At 44.1% G+C, this 18,808-nt stretch overlaps 1 protein-coding gene and 1 long non-coding RNA gene across 2 annotated transcripts in view; both read right to left on the reverse strand.

The window, feature by feature from the left end:
* Nucleotides 1-18,808, reverse strand: part of CDH26 (cadherin 26) — a 58,452-nt gene that overhangs the window by 35,660 nt on the left and 3,984 nt on the right. The window contains exon 2 of the mRNA XM_081196097.1: nucleotides 2,623-2,686. Within this exon, the coding sequence (XP_081052223.1) occupies nucleotides 2,623-2,686 (64 nt within the window). The remainder of the gene's footprint in view (nucleotides 1-2,622; nucleotides 2,687-18,808) is intronic.
* On the reverse strand, nucleotides 12,664-16,235 carry LOC308588446. The gene is made up of 2 exons (XR_014008772.1): nucleotides 16,133-16,235; nucleotides 12,664-15,856 (listed from the first exon to the last, which is right to left on the reverse strand). It is a non-coding gene; the product is annotated as an uncharacterized lncRNA (long non-coding RNA).

The raw sequence follows: 18,808 nt of genomic DNA on the forward strand, positions 1-18,808 counted from the left end.
TAAGCTGGAGCAGAGCAATTGAAAAGATCAAACATAATTTGGAAAGATGGGACTGTTTTGAAACCGTCCTGGTTCTTGGGGATCACCGCTATTAATACTTACGTTCCCTAATCTTTATGGTACTGTCAAACCACTCAAAATTGCTTGGTTGAGACTTCAGCTCCATCAGGATTAGAAAGTCACATGTTTCTGGTTGGAACAAGCATTAATTGTGGTCCCTACAGAAGATTTGACCTTGATTGAAAGTGGACAGGGAGGATCCAAGCCACAAATAGGAAACATGCTGCCCATCTGGGTTGTAGGCAGACACTGAGAAGAAAGGCCTTTAGGTGCCCATGTGGATTTGTTTATTATTCTCTTGAACTGTACTCATCCTGTGCATCCTGATTAGGATGAAATTTGATTCAGTTTCCATTCAAAGGCAAATCTACCCAATGCACATTTTCTGAAGCAATGTAAAAGAACCACAGCATGGCTGTCCTCCTAAATTTGCATTTCTCTTAATCTGAAAGGAAGAACTTTGAGAAGATGGAGCTTTGTTTTAGTAGTTTTATAGCACTTAGCGTAAATTATATCTCTTATCTACCATCCTGATTTATGTTTGAAGTTTGACAGTTGTATGTTTTTTTTACCTATATAGAAGTCCTTTGCTATGAGTCCCTTCAGAGGCCCTTAATGAAGACCTATGGTAAACCTAATTAATTAATTAATTAATTAATTAAAATAATAGCCACACTATCATCCACTCCTGTGGCAAACTTTCCCATTTTGCTCCTACGTTGCCACACATCTGAGGAAAAAGTGGTTTCGTAAACTGCTGTTGACATTATCAATGATTTCATGATGTCCTGTAGAAATCCTTAGGAGATTCAAGTTGGTGAGGAAAACATAATAATAAATAAATCAGCGCGTAGTTCAGGCTTTTTGTGCCTAGGAAGAGTGGAATTCTCGAAGTCTTTTGCCGTCATGATGACAAGTCTGTGAGCAGAACTGTTCAAAGTTGTTCTGCAGTTGCTTTGACAAATACCAGGGATTAATGTACCTGGGCATGTGCAGATTTCCTAGAAGGGCTCAGGCTGGAAGTTTTATTTGGACAGTATATCCCTTTAGGAAGAACCCTGAGATAAATCTCTTGCAGGATCTGCTCCCGGTGCCTGAGGAACAATCTGCTCAGCAGCTGGACAGAGCAGTGATACACACCCTGAAAGTCAAGACCTTTTTACTCGCATGTATTGCAAGTGAGCCAAAACACCTCAAGTTGTGCCCCAGGCCTCAGGGAAGGGCTTTCTGGCAGCAAACCACATTTGTTTAGCCTCTCTCCAAATATGCCTTTCACCCCCTAGCGTTTTTCCCCCCCAAAGAAACTTCAAGTGCTTGTCCTGACTTGCTACAGCAAATTATCTAGAAATCGGAGCTAGCTAATGTTTCCTCCTTCCTTCCTTTTCAAAATCAACCGCCTGGTAAGTTGTGCTTGTACAGCTGTGGTTGTCTTATGGGAAGGTGAGCAATGAGCTTGAGAGGGAGTCTTAAGGACACCCTGGCAGGACAGGACAGCATGTTGCTGCCAGATTCAGTAAACTGCTGCCCTGGCATTAGTGAGATAATGTACAAACATGAGCAATGCATCTGTCTTTGAGAAGAGATAGGGCAGCTATTTCACAGACATTTGGCGTAATACCAGGGAGAATGATTCTAGGCCCTGAGTTTTCTATATGGAGTGGATTGTGAGCCCTGACATGTGCAAAGTGGAATTGTGAACCAAGAACAAGGTTGGCTCTACTATTTAGTGGGGAAGGAGAGCCGAAAACAATGCCAGTATATTTCACATCTGGCCACCAATGTGCCCCTTTGGTTTCAGATGGGTAGATGAGTCTAAAAAGCCTGGGACACAAATTTTTACGGCCCTCTAAACAGCTATGGTGGCTCATTTACCAGAAGTAATGTATTTAGTGTTAACTCTGGAAGTGTGTGGGGTGCGGGTGGCGCTGTGGGTTAAACCACAGAGCCTAGGGCTTGCCGATCAGAAGGTTGGTGGTTCGAATCCCCAGACAGGGTGAGCTCCCATTGCTCGGTCCCAGCTCCTGCCAACCTAGCAGTTCGAAAGCATGTCAAAGTGCAAGTAGATAAATAGGTACCGCTCCAGCGGGAAGGTAAACAGCATTTCCGTGCGCTGCTCTGGTTCACCAGAAGCGGCTTAGTCATGCTGGCCACATGACCCGGAAGCTGTACGCCGGCTCCCTCGGCCAATAAAGTGAGATGAGCGCCGCAACCCCAGAGTCGGTCATGACTGGACCTAATGGTCAGAGGTCCCTTTACCTGGAAGTGTGTACTTGATTCTGACCAAAGTAAGCCTCTAGATGTATGTATATTTTGCTTGAAACCCCGGAGAGCTGCTGCCAGTCTGTGTAGACAATACTGAGATAGGTGAATCAGTGGTCAGACTCACTATAATGTAGCTTCCTATGCTCAACTGTTCCTTTTTAAACAATTTTTAAAACTCTATTTTTCTCTCCATGGCATGGAGTTCCAGGGAAAAGAAAGAGGTGGGGGAGCTGTGACTTTACCAGGTGTTTTTATATGATGAAGATAAAATTGCCTAGCACTATAGCCCACGGACCTGACCTTTGGCAGATTTCTCACTGAGGGGCCCGGCGTTCCAACAGCTTGCTTTTCCTGCCAGTTCCTGCTGAAAATAAAAAAGTTAGAGACATTTTCTTTTATTCTTTTACAAACAAATAAAATTGAGGTTTCCTGAATGAAAACCCCTAGATGAATCTGCTTAAATCCACTCTGGAGGGACTAATTTGCCTGCAAATTCCATCCACTTATGTGAAAAAAGAGAAGAGTTTTTTTATATATATATAAACAAACCTCGTTATAATGATTACATATTGCAAGTATATTGCCTTATGAAAACTGGCTGGAGCCCAGCCGTTCGCAAGCTTCATATATCACGAACACAAGCAGCAGCTGCAATATTTTGATGCAGAAAGCCTAGAGATGCTACAAAGATGCTATTCCTTCTGCCTCTTTGTGAAAACACAAAGAGATAACTGTTATGTACTGAAGTTCTCACCCTGGACCAGCAGGGGGATACTGTAGATAGCTTTCACTCAGGTCCACATATGCAAATAAGGAATTGAAAGTGACCTTCAGTGATTGGATAGTTACAGAAAGTTGTTACTGTTGCTTTGTAGTTGAGCTCTATATAAGCAGGTTGGCTGAACCCTTCAGCCCAGTTCTCTTCTGGGCCTGTGAATAAACAAGAGCTGTTTAAAGAATTGCTGTGTCGTCTGATATGTTCACCCACAACTTAACAATAACCTGTTTTGATTGAGAATTGCTTTAACTGTTCTGTCCAGTGTTTTGCTGCTCCTCAGTTGTACTGGAACATAATGATACAGACATAACACAGCTCAAGGAACAAAGAAGCCAGGAGATGGACTTGTGCAACATAGCAAAAAGTGAAAGATAGATGAAGGGATGTGCTAAACTTAAAGGGGGGGGGGGGACAAGTGTCACATGCAACAAAATTTTGCCATGTATCAGTGTGTGGGCTAGCGAGTCACAGCTTTCTCCAGCGAGCCAGTTTCTTTTTGCAGCTGATGATTAACAGGCTGTTGGAAGTGTTGTGTTGAATGGAGAACGGCGAGATGTTTTTGCTTTGTTTTTGTTTTTAAAGTTTCCTTGACCTGTGTCAGGAAAGGGGAAAAGCACCTCCACTATATCAATGTTTGCCATTTCAGATGCTTCTATCCCAGAGTTACAATTGCTTGGTTGTGGGATTTGTTTCTGTTTATATAGACTGTCAACTGCTTCAGGAATGAAAACAGTCCCTGAGTTAACCTTCGATTTGTTCACATGTTCAAGATGTTAATCAGAGGTTGGAGGGAGCTGAATGACGACCCACTTAAAAGCCCAAGGGCTCTCTTGACTCCCTAATCTGCCATCCTGTTATAAATGGTCATCTGGCAGGGAGAGTCCACAGACTGGGAGAAACACAGTGACCCGTAGATTACCCAAGATCAGAATGCTGTGCGGGCCTCAAACAAATTCCTTATCAAGAGAGTAGGAAAACGTGCCTTGAAACAGACCTCTAGATTTTCAGTGCACTAAGGAACATCAATGTATAATTCCTGCTGAGAGATGCAACTCTTTCACTGAAACTGGATCCAAACATGTCTTTTAAATCACTAGATTAAATATAGGGCAAAGTATTTGTGTCATTGGGACGCGGATGGCGCTGTGGGTTAAACCACAGAGCCTAGGACATGCCGATCAGAAGGTCAGCGGTTCGAATCCCCACGACGGGGTGAGATCCCATTGCTCGTTCCCTGCTTCTGCTCACCTAGCAGTTTGAAAGCACGTCAAAGTGCAAGTAGATAAATAGGTACTGCTCCGGTGGGAAGGTATACACCGTTTCCGTGCACTGCTCTGGTTCGCCAGAAGCGGCTTAGTCATGCTGGCCACATGAACCGGAAGCTGTACGCCGGCTCCCTCGGCCAATAAAGTGAGATGAGCGTCGCAACCCCAGAGTCGGCCACGGCTGGATCTAATGGTCAGGGGTCCATTTACCTTTACCTTACTTGTGTCATTAATAGTTGCAGTAAAGTCATTGGGTGCAATTTCCTTATCCTACTGGGATAGCAAAAAGAGAATCTGTACATCTTACAGTTCTCCCTTCTGCATAATTTACTAAAGAAGTATCCTGGCTTGTACTGAATCTGATGCTCTTAACTTAAAAAAAAAAAAAAAATCCAGAAAGCTCTCAATATAAATTTGAGGTAGAGGAAAAGCAGTTACACCAGCTTAGTTTCACTTTACTTTCTCTTATATATATTTGCGCCCAGGCAGACTGAGAAGCATCGCCTTTCATAAAGTTCTCTCCCTGTTCTGAGTGCCTTCCTGGAGAATTACTGCACTGCACTGTTGATGATGATGGACTTGAAGCAATTTTCCAAGGTCCCAACAATCTGAATATGGGACCTATTAAATTGTCAGCTAGCCCAAACCCAGATGTTGTTGGACACTGATGATGGGTGTTGTAGTCTAACAATATCTGAAGGGCCGCACATTCCCCAACCATGTATAACCGCTTCCAAGAAGGGCTAAATGTTGTGCCTTTGCAAGGTGAAATCACATAATTATTTAAGGAGTGTTATTGTTTGTGGTGTGCAGTAAGCAAATCCTTTGTCTTGTGTGTCTTGTTTAACTGGTTCAGCTTCTGCCGCATACAAGCTGTCTTATGGGAAGGCTTGAACATTATGTACACTAAACAAACTATAGGTTATTCAAACATCATACATAGTTCAGCATTGAGACTGCATGCATTTGCTTCTTGAGAAGTAAAGACAGAGGCGTTTTGTGTTCTCACATCCGAGAACCTGATCCCCACACCTTCTAATTACAGATTCAATTACAGTTCCAAATACATTTGGGTGACGTTACCCCTTGTTCTGAATCTGTACTTCCCTGAATTGGGGGGGGGGGGGCGCTGCATCATCAGAGCAATTCTTTTCCCAGTACCTTTGTGTGTGCTAAAAGTGATCTTTCTTTCCCAATGCAGCAGCATTATTTGTGTGTAAAAAAGGGTAAAGGACCCCTAGATGGTTGTTGTTTAGTCGTTCAGTCATGTCCAACTCTTCGTGACCCCATGGACCAGAGCACGCCAGGCACTTCCATCTTCCATTGCCTCCCGCAGTTTAGTCAAACTCATGCTGTTAGCTTCGAGAACACTATCCAACCATCTCATCCTCTGTCGTCCCCTTCTCCTTGTGCCCTCCATCTTTCCCAACAACAGGGTCTTTTCCAGGGAGTCTTCTCTTCCCATGAGGTGGCCAAAGTATTGGAGCTTCAGCTTCAGGATCTGTCCTTCCAGTGAGCACTCAGGGCTGATTTCCTTAAGAATGGGTACGTTTGATCTTCTTGCAGTCCATGGGACTCTCAAGAGTCTCCTCCAGCACCATAATTCTAAAGCATCAATTCTTCGGCGATCAGCCTTCTTTATGGTCCAGCTCTCACTTCCATACACCACTACTGGGAAAACCATAGCTTTAACTATACGGACCTTTGTTGGCAAGGTGATGTCTCTGCTTTTTAAGATGCTGTCTAGGTTTGTCATCACTTTTCTCCCAAGAAGCAGGCGTCTTTTAATTTTGTGACTGCTGTCACCATCTGCAGTGATCATGGAGCCCAAGAAAATAAAATCTCTCAGTGCTTCCATTTCTTCCTCTTCTGTTTGCCAGGAGGGGATGGGACCAGTGTTCATGTGTAGCAGACGTCAGGAGAAAGGTTTTGTTCAAGCTCTGCAACAACTAAACACTCTCCTAGCTGAAAGTGGGGTAAGTGACCTTTGCAAACAATGGCACAGGGATGGAGGGGTGAGGTCAATTCTCAGAGAAGTTTAACTATCAAAGATTTCTTCACAGGGGGCATGTTGCACGCTAAAGGAAAATCATATGAAAATGATGTATCGATGGTACTTGACCCCTCTGAAGTTGAAAAATGTATAAAAGTGTATTAAATGTACCGTATATTGGAAATGCAAGGGAAAAGAGGGAATTTTTTTACATATGTGGTGGTCATGCAAAGTGGTAAAGTGCTTCTGGGAAATGATATGTAATGAATTGAAAAAAAAATGTTTAGAATAACTTTTATCAAAAACCCAGAAGCTTTCTTATTAGGTGCAACAGGAGGTAAAATACCAAGAGACATCAAAATACTTTTTATGTATGTGACAACAGCTGCAAGAATGCTAGTGGCCCAGAAGTGGAAACAGCAGAAAACACCAACAAAGGAAGACCGGGTTTTTAAATTGATGGACTATACCAAAATCAGGATGATATTTTTTTTTAATAAAGACTGGATAAAATTTATAGAATACCTTAAAACCCATTGTTATTATATAGAAACATTAGCAGGACTATTATAACATTTGTGATGCAGAGAAAATATTAAGATATAATAATTGAGGAAGTAAAGAGTTAGGAAAATATAATTAGGTGCATGGAATGAAAGTTAATTTTGGAAGCCAGGGAGGGGCGGGGGGGGGTCTGTAGGGTGGGAATGTCTCAGTATTGTATTAAATGGAAATATGTGAAATGGATGGAAATAATGTTGAAAACCTGAGGAAAAAATATTTTTTTAAAAAAAAAACATTTATTCACAGGGAACTCTGGCAGTGGTAGCTCTATGATGGGAATAGGGGCCTCCTTACAACTCACAGCATCCTTAAAAAAACCCCACTACATCTCCCAAGAGTCTTTGCAGGGGGGGAGCCCTGAATGTTTAAAGTGGTATTCCAGCACTTTAAATGTAAGGTGTGAACATGGTCTGAGTAGAACACTGGTCTACTCTGCTCCACTTTAACACACTTTAGGCCCCATGGCAAACATAGCTCTGTCCTTCAGTGCCAATAAGGACGCATCTGTTTCTTGACCCACTTGGCTCATTTGCCTAAGAGTAGAGCCAGCCCTTAATCCAGCAAGGGGTGGAATTAACAGCTGTCTGTCACTCACCAAGCTACATTTCTCAGCATCTAAATTAGTGATGGCAGCATACTTCATTGCATGCTGGGCCTCAGAATATACTTCCCACTTAGTTTCCACCATTGGATAGCACATAATTGCTCATGGGGAATTTCCTGGATCCCCAGCAGTCACCAACCCCAAAATTGCCTTCATGTTCTTAACAGGATAGACTAACAGTCTCCTCCATAAAAACCCCTTTCCTTTTTTTAGCCATTCTGCCCAGTGAATGCCTTTGTAACTGGTCTTCGTTACTTCTGAAACTGATATCTTGACCGACTAATTTTTGCTTCATCAAAGCCATCTTCAAATATCTCAGGGGCTGTCACACGGAGGATGGAGTACGCTTGTTTTCCCCTGCTCCAGAGAGTAGGACTCAAACTAATGGCTTCAAGTTCCAATAAAGGAGATTCAGACTAAAACTCAAGAAGACCTTTCTGACAGTAAGAGCTGTTCAACAGGGGGTGTGAGAAGTGGTGAAATCTCCTTCCTCAGATGTTTTTAAGCAGAGGTTGGATGGCCATTTGCCATGGATGATCTAGTGGAGTTTCTTGCATTGTAGGGGGTTGGAATATATGGCCCCATGTGTCCCTCCAACACTACAGTTCTATGATTCTATGAAATGCTTCCCAAATTATAACATTATTTTTAAAAATACGAGTGCAGGTCAGAAACAGGAACTCATTAGGGGGTAAGCATGTGTGGTGTACTGAGATACAGCTTGCACATATAAAGGGATGTAGAATTATAAGTGTTGAGATAAAAATTGTCCCTACAGACTGAAAAAGAAAAATGGAAATTCTCCAGTAGTGAGAACCCTGGTGTTACCTTATTCAAATCAGTATAATGACTTTCTAAATATGCCATTTCAAGCACTGTTCCGCTTGTACTAACATGCTTTTAAAAAAGAAATAGGAAGTACCGTTCAGTGGTACCTCAGGTTAATTCATTCCGGAGGTCCGTTCTTAACCTGAAACTGTTCCTAACCTGAAGCACCACTTTAGCTAATGGGGCCTCCTGCTGCTGCCGCACCGCCGGAGCACGAATTCTGTTCTCATCCTCAAGCAAAGTTCTTAACCCGAGGTACTATTTCTGGGTCAGCAGAGTCTGTAACCTGAAGCATATGTAACCTGAAGTGTATGTAACCCGAGGTACCACTGTATTAGCATTGTGAGGAAATTTTACAAGCACCACCAGATGTCACTGTAACATAAGAAAAGGAATAAATAATAAATAATAAGAAAGGGAAGGTAACTAACTATACAAACTTAGGCTCCCTATACAGTACACCGCAGCTTTTAAGCACATTCAGAGAACATTTCGACCCTCAAAGAATCCTGGGTGCTGTAGTTTGTTAAGGGTTGCTGGGAATGATAACTCTGTGAGGGGGTAAACTACAGAGCCCAGAATTCTTTGAGGGAAAGAATGTGATTCGAATGTGCTTTAAAGATATAGTGTACTGTAAAGGCAGGTTAAGGGACGCGGGTGGCGCTGTGGTCAAAACCACAGAGCCTAGGGCTTGCCAATCGGAAGGTTGGCAGTTCGAATCCCTGCGACGGGGTGAGCTCCCGTTGTTCAGTCCTAGCTCCTGGCCACCTAGCAGCTCGAAAGCACATCAAGTGCAAGTAGATAAATAGGTACCACTCCGTCGGGAAGGTAAACGGTGTTTCCGTGCGCTGCTTTGGTTCGCCAGAAGCGGCTTAGTCATGCTTAGTCATGACCCGGAAGCTGTCTGCAGACAAACCCCGACTCCCTCAGTCTATAGAGCGAGATGAGCACGCAACCCCCGAGTCATCTGCAACTGGACCTAACGGTCAGGGGTACCTTTACCTTTAAAGTCCCTTGCCAGATTGTGTAGGAAAAGAAAAAAAGCAGTTTGCATCGGCGACTGTGCAAGAATATGAACATGCAAGGGGCCAAAACGCTTTCAGGGAAATTCATTGTATGAATTAAATCTGCAGTTCTAACCCCGCATCCCCAGCTTCCCCCTTACACAAGGAGCTTTGTGGAGTGGCAGAGCCATTGCCACATCTGCAACCTGGACACTCAATGTTTAATTGTTTTTAAAGGTTTCTTTCCCCCTCTGCGTGTGATTTTAGCTGTTCTGTGAGCTGACTTGAGCCCTGTCAGGGAAAAGGGCAGGGTATGTATGTATGTATGTATGTATGTATGTATGTATGTACAGTGGTACCTCGGGTTAAGTACTTAATTCATTCCGGAGGTCCGTTCTTAACCTGAAACTGTTCTTAACCTGAAGCACCACTTTAGCTAATGGGGCCTCCTGCTGCCACTGCGCTGCCGGAGCACAATTTCTGTTCTCATCCTGAAGCAAAGTTCTTAACCTGAAGCACTATTTTTGGGTTAGTGAAGTCTGTAACCTGAAGCATATGTAACCTGAAGCGTATGTAACCCGAGGTACCACTGTACGTACAAACAAACAAATAAGGGACATGATGATCAGGCCTCATCCTTGCATCAGCTCCAGGGCAGCAGACTGATCTGAATTGTGCTCAATGCCCATTGCTGGTGGCTGTGAGACCAGTTTCTTCTTCTTCTTCTTCTTCTTCTTCTTCTTCTTCTTCTTCTTCTTCTTCTTCTTCATTGACTTTATATACCGCCCTATACCTGGAGGTCTCAGGGCGGTTCCACAGAAAAGATCACAATATATATAATCAGAATATAAACAACAACTCAATAACACATGCACACCCATCAAAAGAGCCACATTTTAAAAGGGTACAGGATGTCAAACAGATCAGCCAAAGGCCTGGTTAAAAAGGAACGTTTTTGCCTGGTGCCTAAAGGTGTATAATGAAGGCCCCAGGCGAACTTCCCTGGGGAGAGCATTCCACAGACGGGGAGCCACTGCAGAGAAGACCCTGTTCTCGTGTTGTCACCCTCCGGACCTCTCGAGCTGGCTCCACTTTGGGCCCCACTACTTTAGGGCTTTTCCTTGTCAAAAAAAGCACCAGAGAGCCTTTCACTTGGCCACATGTCCAGCAGGGGGAAGGGGCAGGTGAGCACTAAGTGTAAGTGTAGTGGCACTTAGGTCACGGCATCAGCAGAAGCTGGTGGGAGGCCAGCTCAGCTGGGAGAGCCAAGCAGAGGGATGCTTCCACTGAACCCAAAACCTCCTCAGCCCAGCGTAAGGGTATTTTGTTTTGTTTTTTGCTCTGCCCTTCAGTTAACTTGATTTAAATATGTACTTGACCATGCGTAGGCAAACTAAGGCCCAGGCCGGCCCAATCGCCTTCTAAATCTGGCCCGCGGACAGTCCGGGAATCAGCGCGTTTTTACATGAGTAGAATGTGTCCTTTTATTTCAAATGCATCTCCGGGTTATTTGTGGGGCATAGGAATTCGTTCATTTTTTTCTCCAAAATATAGTCCGGCCCCCCCACAAGGTCTGAGGGACAGTGGACCGGCCCCCTGCTGAAAAAGTTTGCTGACCCCTGTAATTGACTAAAATGGTGCACCCAGTTTACCAGGCCGATTTAAAAAGCTTTAATTCAAGAAGTTTTTTTAAAAAAACACACCTCATGGTGGCATACATGGTTCTCTCATTTTATTTGCGCAACAACCCCGTGAGGTTGCATATCCCTGCATTGCAGGGGGTTGGACTAGATGATCCTTAAGGGTCCCTTCCAACTCTCTGATTCTAAGTCCAAGAACACAAGAAGAGCTCTGCTGGAATAGACCAAAAGCCTATATAGCCCAGCAATTTGTTCCCACAGTGGGTAGCCAAATCTGACTAGTTATCTAGTACAGTGGTACCTCGCAAGACGAAAAGAATCCGTTCTGTGATTCTCTTCGTCTAGCGGTTTTTTCGTCTTGCGAAGCAAGCCCATTGATGGATTAGCGGATTAGCGCTATTAGCAGCTTTTAGCGGCTTTTCGGATCAGCTGATAAGCGGCTTAGCGTCTTAGAAAAAGGGGGGGGGGAACCGCAGGAACTCGCAAGACATTTTCGTCTTGCGAAGCAAGCCCATAGGAGATTCGTTTTGCGATGCACCTCCAAAACGGAAAACTCTTTCGTCTAGCGAGTTTTCCGTCTTGCGAGGCATTCGTCTTGCGGGGCACCACTGTATGGCAATGTAACCCAAAGCAAAAAACAAACAAAAAACCCCACTCTATTTCCCTTGTGGGGGAAGGGAAGGTATTGCCACAGCAACACTTCTTTTTCCCATGCTCCACTGGTGGTTTCACTGCTAGCCAGTTCCACAAAGGAAGACGGTTAGCATTGGTCTGGTTACCTCAGCAACAGCATCCTGTAAACACTTTTGCGTGCCCAAACATGGCTAGAAAGCCAGAGCTTTTCTCATTGGGTGCAAAAACGTTTGCGGATTTTGGACACACACCCTCCCCTCCCCCCCCCCCGTGTCAGTTTAGGATTAACACGATGCCTTCGACCACTTCAGCCTGTGGCATAGACAAGATAGGCACCCGGCACACTGATGTGCTACATTATTCTTTTCCCATTCTACAGATGGGCTGCTTCGATTTAAATATAGCCGTGCTCCAAGTGGCTGCTTGAAAAGATGAACTTCATGCAATAACTTTGCCATGCTGCAGTTTGCAGGAAATGGTGGCCCGCCGGTCAGTTTAATCCGGCCCCTGCAGCAGTTTATTTCTTGGGGTAAAATCCTAAAAAAAAAAAAAAAAAAACCCTCAATAACTTCAATCCACTGCTGTAAGATGACAACAGAACAAGCGGGTGGGCAGCCCAGGCAGATGAGCAGCCCAGGTGAGGCACAGGCAGCTTCCCAGGTACCCTCAGGTACCTCAGGTGTTTACTGGTGAGCTGCCTGTTCCTCCGTGGCTCACCTGGGCAATGACTGAATGAGCTTTAAGGTGGGGCCGGGGTTGTAGTTGGTTGACCTGAAAGGAAAGGGACAAGGGGAAAGGGTGGGGATTGTTGAAGCGCAGGGGTTGGTGAGGGGTCAAGGGAGGGGGCAGGGTTTGGCAGGGCTGGCGCACAAAACCACCAGCAGCAACGACCCCTAGTTGTGGATTTTCAAATTTTATACCTCAAAATTCACCCACGACTGTCCTGCGTTAAGGCATTCTGTATTTCCGCTGTATGAAAGCAATAATGAGCATGCATGCTAAGTGAAAGCAACACAAAGAATTACATGCCACTCTGAAAAATGCATTTAATCGAATACAAGCATGTTTTGCAAAAGTGGTTAAACGTAACACATGCTATGTAATAGCCATGAAAGAATACTAGAAGATTTTCTTTAAAAAAGATAGTTGACTTAGTGCATTTAAGTTTAAACCTGCAATTAATTTTATTCTTGTACAGTATTATAGGAATTAACAATTCTCAAGTTACTTGGATCCAGATTTAGTCATAGTTAGAGTAGATCCACTGAAAGGGTCTATTTTAAGTATGATCTAGTCTGGATCCGATCCAACAATAATTTTTGTATATATCATTCCCAAAACCGAATCTCAAACATATTGTGTGCTAAAAGACATTCAGTTGCTGAACAAATATTGTAAATACAGCATTTTTTAAAAAGTGCTTTTAAACATGAAAAATCATCAATGAAACACGAATCTTAACATGGGTAGAGAAGTCAATGCAAGTCCAATATATTGACTGCCCTGAGAACTTTATGCAAAAGATGACAAAACTGCCTTTGCTTTGCACGATGGAAGTAAAAGCTGCGAGGCCAATTCATGCAGAATTCAGATTTGATGTCTCAACTTTCCAGGTGGGACAAATGAAGCTGATTTGGAAACTGGGGAGGAGAAGCATTTTAGCAGAAGGGAAAGGGGGAGTGTGGTGCTCTGGCACCCACAAAAGATGGAAACGGTGACTAATGTGTGGATATCACAGTGACACTTCAACAAAAGCTATTTTGCGCATCTAATGAAAATGATCGCTCACCATCCCTATCCACATGGTCTGTAATGTTACACTGAAGGCTTAATGAGAATGATTTACTGATTTGTACTTCTCCAGAGGCACTGGCAGTATAGGAACTGATAGTATGACTTGCGTATTAGAGGCCTTAATTATGGGACTTTGCATGAGCAAATTCTTCTCCCTGCAGACTTAAGCCAGATTTCTCGTGTCACTCTCCCCTTAGCCAGTGCAAAATACCTGACCTAACCTTTAAACAGAATCTTGGCTTAGCATATTCTGGCAGTGTTAATGCAGTCCGAAGCCTCCACTAACACTAGGGTGACATATGCCACCATTTGGCAGAGGTTCAGCCCCTAACAGAGGCAGTTAGCAGAGCGTACGCTGCAATGGGTTTTTTAGCACTGCTTTAGATGCCTGTTTCTCAGAGAATATTTGTCTTCCATGCTTTTCCTTGATGCACCTTTGCTGCCCTATATAAAATAAAATAGAGCTCAGCATGTATCAGGAAAATTAATTTGTGAAAACGGCAGTGGCCACCCAAACAGAAGACCTTTGCACAAATCACCTTGTTCTTTTTCTTTCCAAGCTGTTGGTGCAATTCAGTGGTATACTAGCAAATTCAGGTGGCACAATAAGAAGTGACCTGCACTTTCGCACAACAAACCCAATCCCCTCCCCCAAATCAGATCTTTTGCAGTAAGGAAAGCAATGCCCTGAGAAGTGTGGGATAACAACTGCTTGTCAAAATGTCATATAAACGCCCCCCCCCAAAAAAAAACCCAAAACAGAATGCTCCGGAAACAGCCAATGTTATACAACCTCCCTATTAAATTTGTGTAAATAAATCGTGATGAATGTTCAATAGATGCTGGGTTGCAACTGATGTAACATATGCAAGTACATTTCTAAGCCGTTTACAGCACAATCCTATACATGTCAACTCAGAAGCATGTCCCGTTGAGTAATGGGACTTACTCTCAGGTAAGTGTGCCTAGGATTGCAACTTTATAATCAAGTAGTTCAGTAAAGTTTTTGCTCTTGCTTTCCCCATTTACACATCACAGTGGGGAGAAAAATGCAATGTCTCCCCCATATTCTGTAAGCCCTAGAAGTTGTGCTACTCAGTTAACTCTTTCATCCTAACCAGGTAGAAGAAATTATTCCCTAAGAAAGAAACCACACAGAAATCATGCACAAACTTCTAGAGGCTCCTAATGAAGAAATGCAAATTTTACTATGCAAAATTTATATTTTGCATAGTAAAAATCACCCTGAGGTGACTTTTCCTCCCTTTTGCATGGCATGCAAATGCACCTTTTCGTGATGAACCCTGGCATTTAGGAGTTTCCAAAGACATCTCTGTAAAGGTCTGCAAGACCATGTGAGCTTCGTTGGCATAGGGAAACCAAACTGTGGTCCCCCAGTTTCTTAATTTTCCCCAGGGTCTCTGTCAGGCACCAATCTTTATTTTTAAAGTACAGAAGTGCAATTTTGTTGAGAGCTGTTAATTGAAAGGACTGCACCCAGAAGCAATATACTCCTTTTTGAGTACCAGTGCTGGAGACAACAACAGGGGATGATAACTATGACCTTCATGCCATGCTTATGAGTTTTAGCTCCCAGAGGCATTAGGCTGAAGGGAAAAAAACTCTGGACTACATGATACAGGAATGTAACCCGCATGTTCTTATTTACAGCACCAGCCCTGGTTTACTCCTTTGGTCCTGGACAGCCCTTCTATGTTCTGAGGCTCTGATAACAAGGGGAGTAAAACAAAAAAGGCTGCAAGGACACCGAACTTTCCCAAACGCAGCATAGCGTTGCAAGGAATGGTACAAGGATTGGTGTTGTGGTCATGCAGTCCCACGGTAAGCAATCATCCAGCCAACAGTCACAGTGCAGTGTGCAGGTGTGTTTGGATCTTACAACAGTACAACTTCCCTGCTAACATGACAACCCTCTTTCAAGAGCTTGGATAGGCAATCGTGCTTTTAAAAATACCCAACAGCCAACACTGAAAGCAGAAAACCTTTTGCAATCACAATACCATATGGACATCTTGTTATATTTTTTGCATACTTGGGGTGTACTGGTGAAACCTGCAACAAAATATGTTCCACTGTGGATTGCTCCAGGTCAGGGCACCAGCCAGCCAGGTCCTCTTCTATTCCATTCCGTTCTGCTTCATCCCACACTTTTTGTTTTTGTTTTAAAAACCAACTATTGGTCAGCATGTTATGCTCACAGAGGATGCTCAGTTCTCAGTGGTCTGTGTTTCCCCTCCCACTGTCGGTTTTTTCCATAAAGATTTTAGTACTTCTGTAAACCTCAGGCTTCCCCCAAGCTTCTTCTCTACAGGGATGATGTTTGCATAAGGACCCATACATGGTGAGTTTGCTGAACTTCTACTGAACTCAAGAGGGAAACTCCATTAGATTTGGTTAAAATCTCCACAACCTACTTAAGGTAAAGGGGTAAAGGGACCCCTGACCATTAGGTCCAGTCGTGACCGACTCTGGGGTTGCGGCGCTCATCTCGCTTTATTGGCTGAGGGAGCCGGCGTACAGCTTCTGGGTCATGTGGCCAGCATGACTAAGCCACTTCTGGTGAACCAGAGCAGCGCACGGAAACACCGTTTACCTTCCCGCTGGAGCGGTACCTATTTATCTACTTTCACTTTGACGTGCTTTTGAACAGGGAAACTCCATTAGATTTGGTTAAAATCTCCACAACCTGCTTACTGCTTACTTAATAAACAAGACAAACGAACGTGCTTGTTGGCTTAGTCTCCAATAAGGAATAGATTTTCCACTACTCCATGCTCCTTTAATGCCAGCCAGACCCTTCAAAGGAGCTCCGATATCTGAAAGATGGCCCCTTGAGAAAGCCTCCCGCACGGAAGCAAATGTACAGCTGAGATGAGTTTCTACTCTGGGTCTCTGGGATCTCTTCCAGCCTCCATGAGGCACAGGTTATGCATGCCTGGAATGCACTGCCATATAGCTGCCCTCAGGTTTCCTAAGGCCCAGGCCCATTCCAAAATACAGGAAACTTGAAACCAAGGACCTTCATCATGTAGGAACAAAGTGAACATGCTCCAAAACTCAGTGCAGAGCCCATCTTTTTCATGCAGATGGTCCCAGCTAGGACAATGACTGCCCAAAACCCTGGAGAGCCCAAGCCAGTCAGTGTAAACACTGCTAAATAAATGACCAAGTGGCCAATTCAGAATCAAGAGAGTTGGAAGGGACCATAATGATCATCGAGTCCAACCCAAACCTGGGTCTCCAGCTGTTTTTGGACTACACTTCCCATCATCCCTGACCACTGGTCCCACTGGCTAGGGATGATGGGAGTTGTAGTCCAAAAGCAGCCAAAGACCCAAGTTTGGGAAACCCCTGATCTAGTCCAACCCGCTGCAATGTAGGAATATACAGCTGCCCCTTACGGGGGATCAAACCTTGGTATTATCAGCGCCATGAACTAGCCGACTGAGCTATCCAGCAATACAGCTACAACAATACAAGGCAAAATAGGGGAGTGAGGTTTTGGTTTCCCTAGATATCATTTGTACTGATACTCAGTGCTCAGGTGTGGCCTAGTTAATATTAGATATTTGATTTATGACATGTTCCAGTGTTGGGGCTCATATGTTCATGCCACACCTCCAGCTGAGGGCTACGTTTAGTCCTACCATGCACAGAAGTGCAGATCTATCTGAATCATCATTATTAGCATTGTCAGTAATGGCAAGCTTCTCAAAGTTGCTCACTATTAACAGCACATATTGGTGCCTAAGGGACGCGGGTGGCGCTGTGGGTAAAACCTCAGTGCCTAGGACTTGCTGATCGTAAGGTCGGCGGTTCGAATCCCCGCGGCAGGTTGAGCTCCCGTCGTTCGGTCCTAGCTCTTGTCCACCTAGCAGTTCGAAAGCACCCCTAAGTGCAAGTAGATAAATAGGTACCGCTTTATAGCGGGAAGGTAAACGGCGTTTCCGTGTGCTGCTCTGGTTCGCCAGAAGCGGCTTAGTCACGCTGGCCACGTGACCCGGAAGTGTCTTCGGATAGCGCTGGCTCCCGGCCTCTTGAGCGAGATGGGCGCGCAACCCTAGAGTCGGACACGACTGGCCCATATGGGCAGGGATACCTTTACCTTTACCTATAGGTGCCTAAACCTATGGCAGGGCCAGAAATCGCCCTAACACACATGTATATAAACTGTAGCAGAAACATGGCACATGAACATGCGATTCCATCCTCAATCATACTGGAAACGCATACAGAAATTCTCTCTCAGCACCTTTCCAAAGGAACCCATGGGACTGAACACCATTCACACAGCTTTCCCTTAAAGAAGCCTAGTATTTGTAGTTTCTCCTTCACAGAGCTACAGTTCCCTGCGCCCTTAACAAGCTACGGTTCCCAGGATTCTTTGGAGGAAGACACGTGCTTTATATGTATGTACAGCCCAACAGAGTTCTGCCCCCAAATGTAAGGTTTCCCACTACACAAATGGGCAGCATTTGAGGCACTGGAATGGACTGAGACCTTAGCATGGCAGCAGACAGACTGCAGAATCTTCCTGTGCCCCCCATGCCTATTGATCCAGATCAACCACCCCTCTGACCATTTTTCTTGGGGGGAGGGTGGGGGAATAATCCTGCATTCAAGGGCGAAACACCATGGCTTGTTTGGAATTTGAACCCAAGGCCTCTTGCAGCCTAAGTGCATACATATATCCTGAATCGAAACATTCCTAATATTCAACTGCGGTTTATCAGCAACTGCGATGTCATCATCCGCGTTTTATCTAAGCGTTTCAGAGAATGCTTTACTTTTGTAAAGTTCAGCATTATTTCTCTTTTACAAATATTGGCTGTCTTAAGCTGTATAGATGAACCGCATTCCTATATCTTATATTCCAGCAATACTGCATGATAAGGATTTGATCAGCATTCCATTATCCTCAGATGGCATATATTACAAAAGTGCAAAACTGTTCTGCGAAATAAAGCAAGCAAGGAAAGAAGCAGCTCTGCATAGGCTGCTGTTCCTTCCTACAAATATGTTCCGACTTTAAAATAGAGGAATTTTCCAGCAAAACCAAAACCGCAGTTTGTCTTTCTTTCGCAACAAGCGATCCTCTTCCAAATAAACCTTTTTAGGAACTAAAAATGCCTAACACAGGGACACTGTCAGGTGTGCGTTATAAAATACAATGTAAAAATATATTTCTATTTAAACATCAGTTGTATTTATTAACATCCCTTTTGCAGCCAAGACCCTGCAGTGTCTTGGACCAGTGCAGACATTTTTCTGCTGTAAAGCATCAAGAGCAATACTTACAAAACAAAAAAGTGCAAAAGTGCATTGACTGAAGTGCAACATGATAGCCAGTGTCAAAAAGTGG

The sequence above is a fragment of the Podarcis bocagei genome (genome assembly GCF_964188305.1).
Source record: "Podarcis bocagei genome assembly, chromosome: 5".
NCBI classification, from domain to species: Eukaryota; Metazoa; Chordata; class Lepidosauria; order Squamata; family Lacertidae; genus Podarcis; species Podarcis bocagei.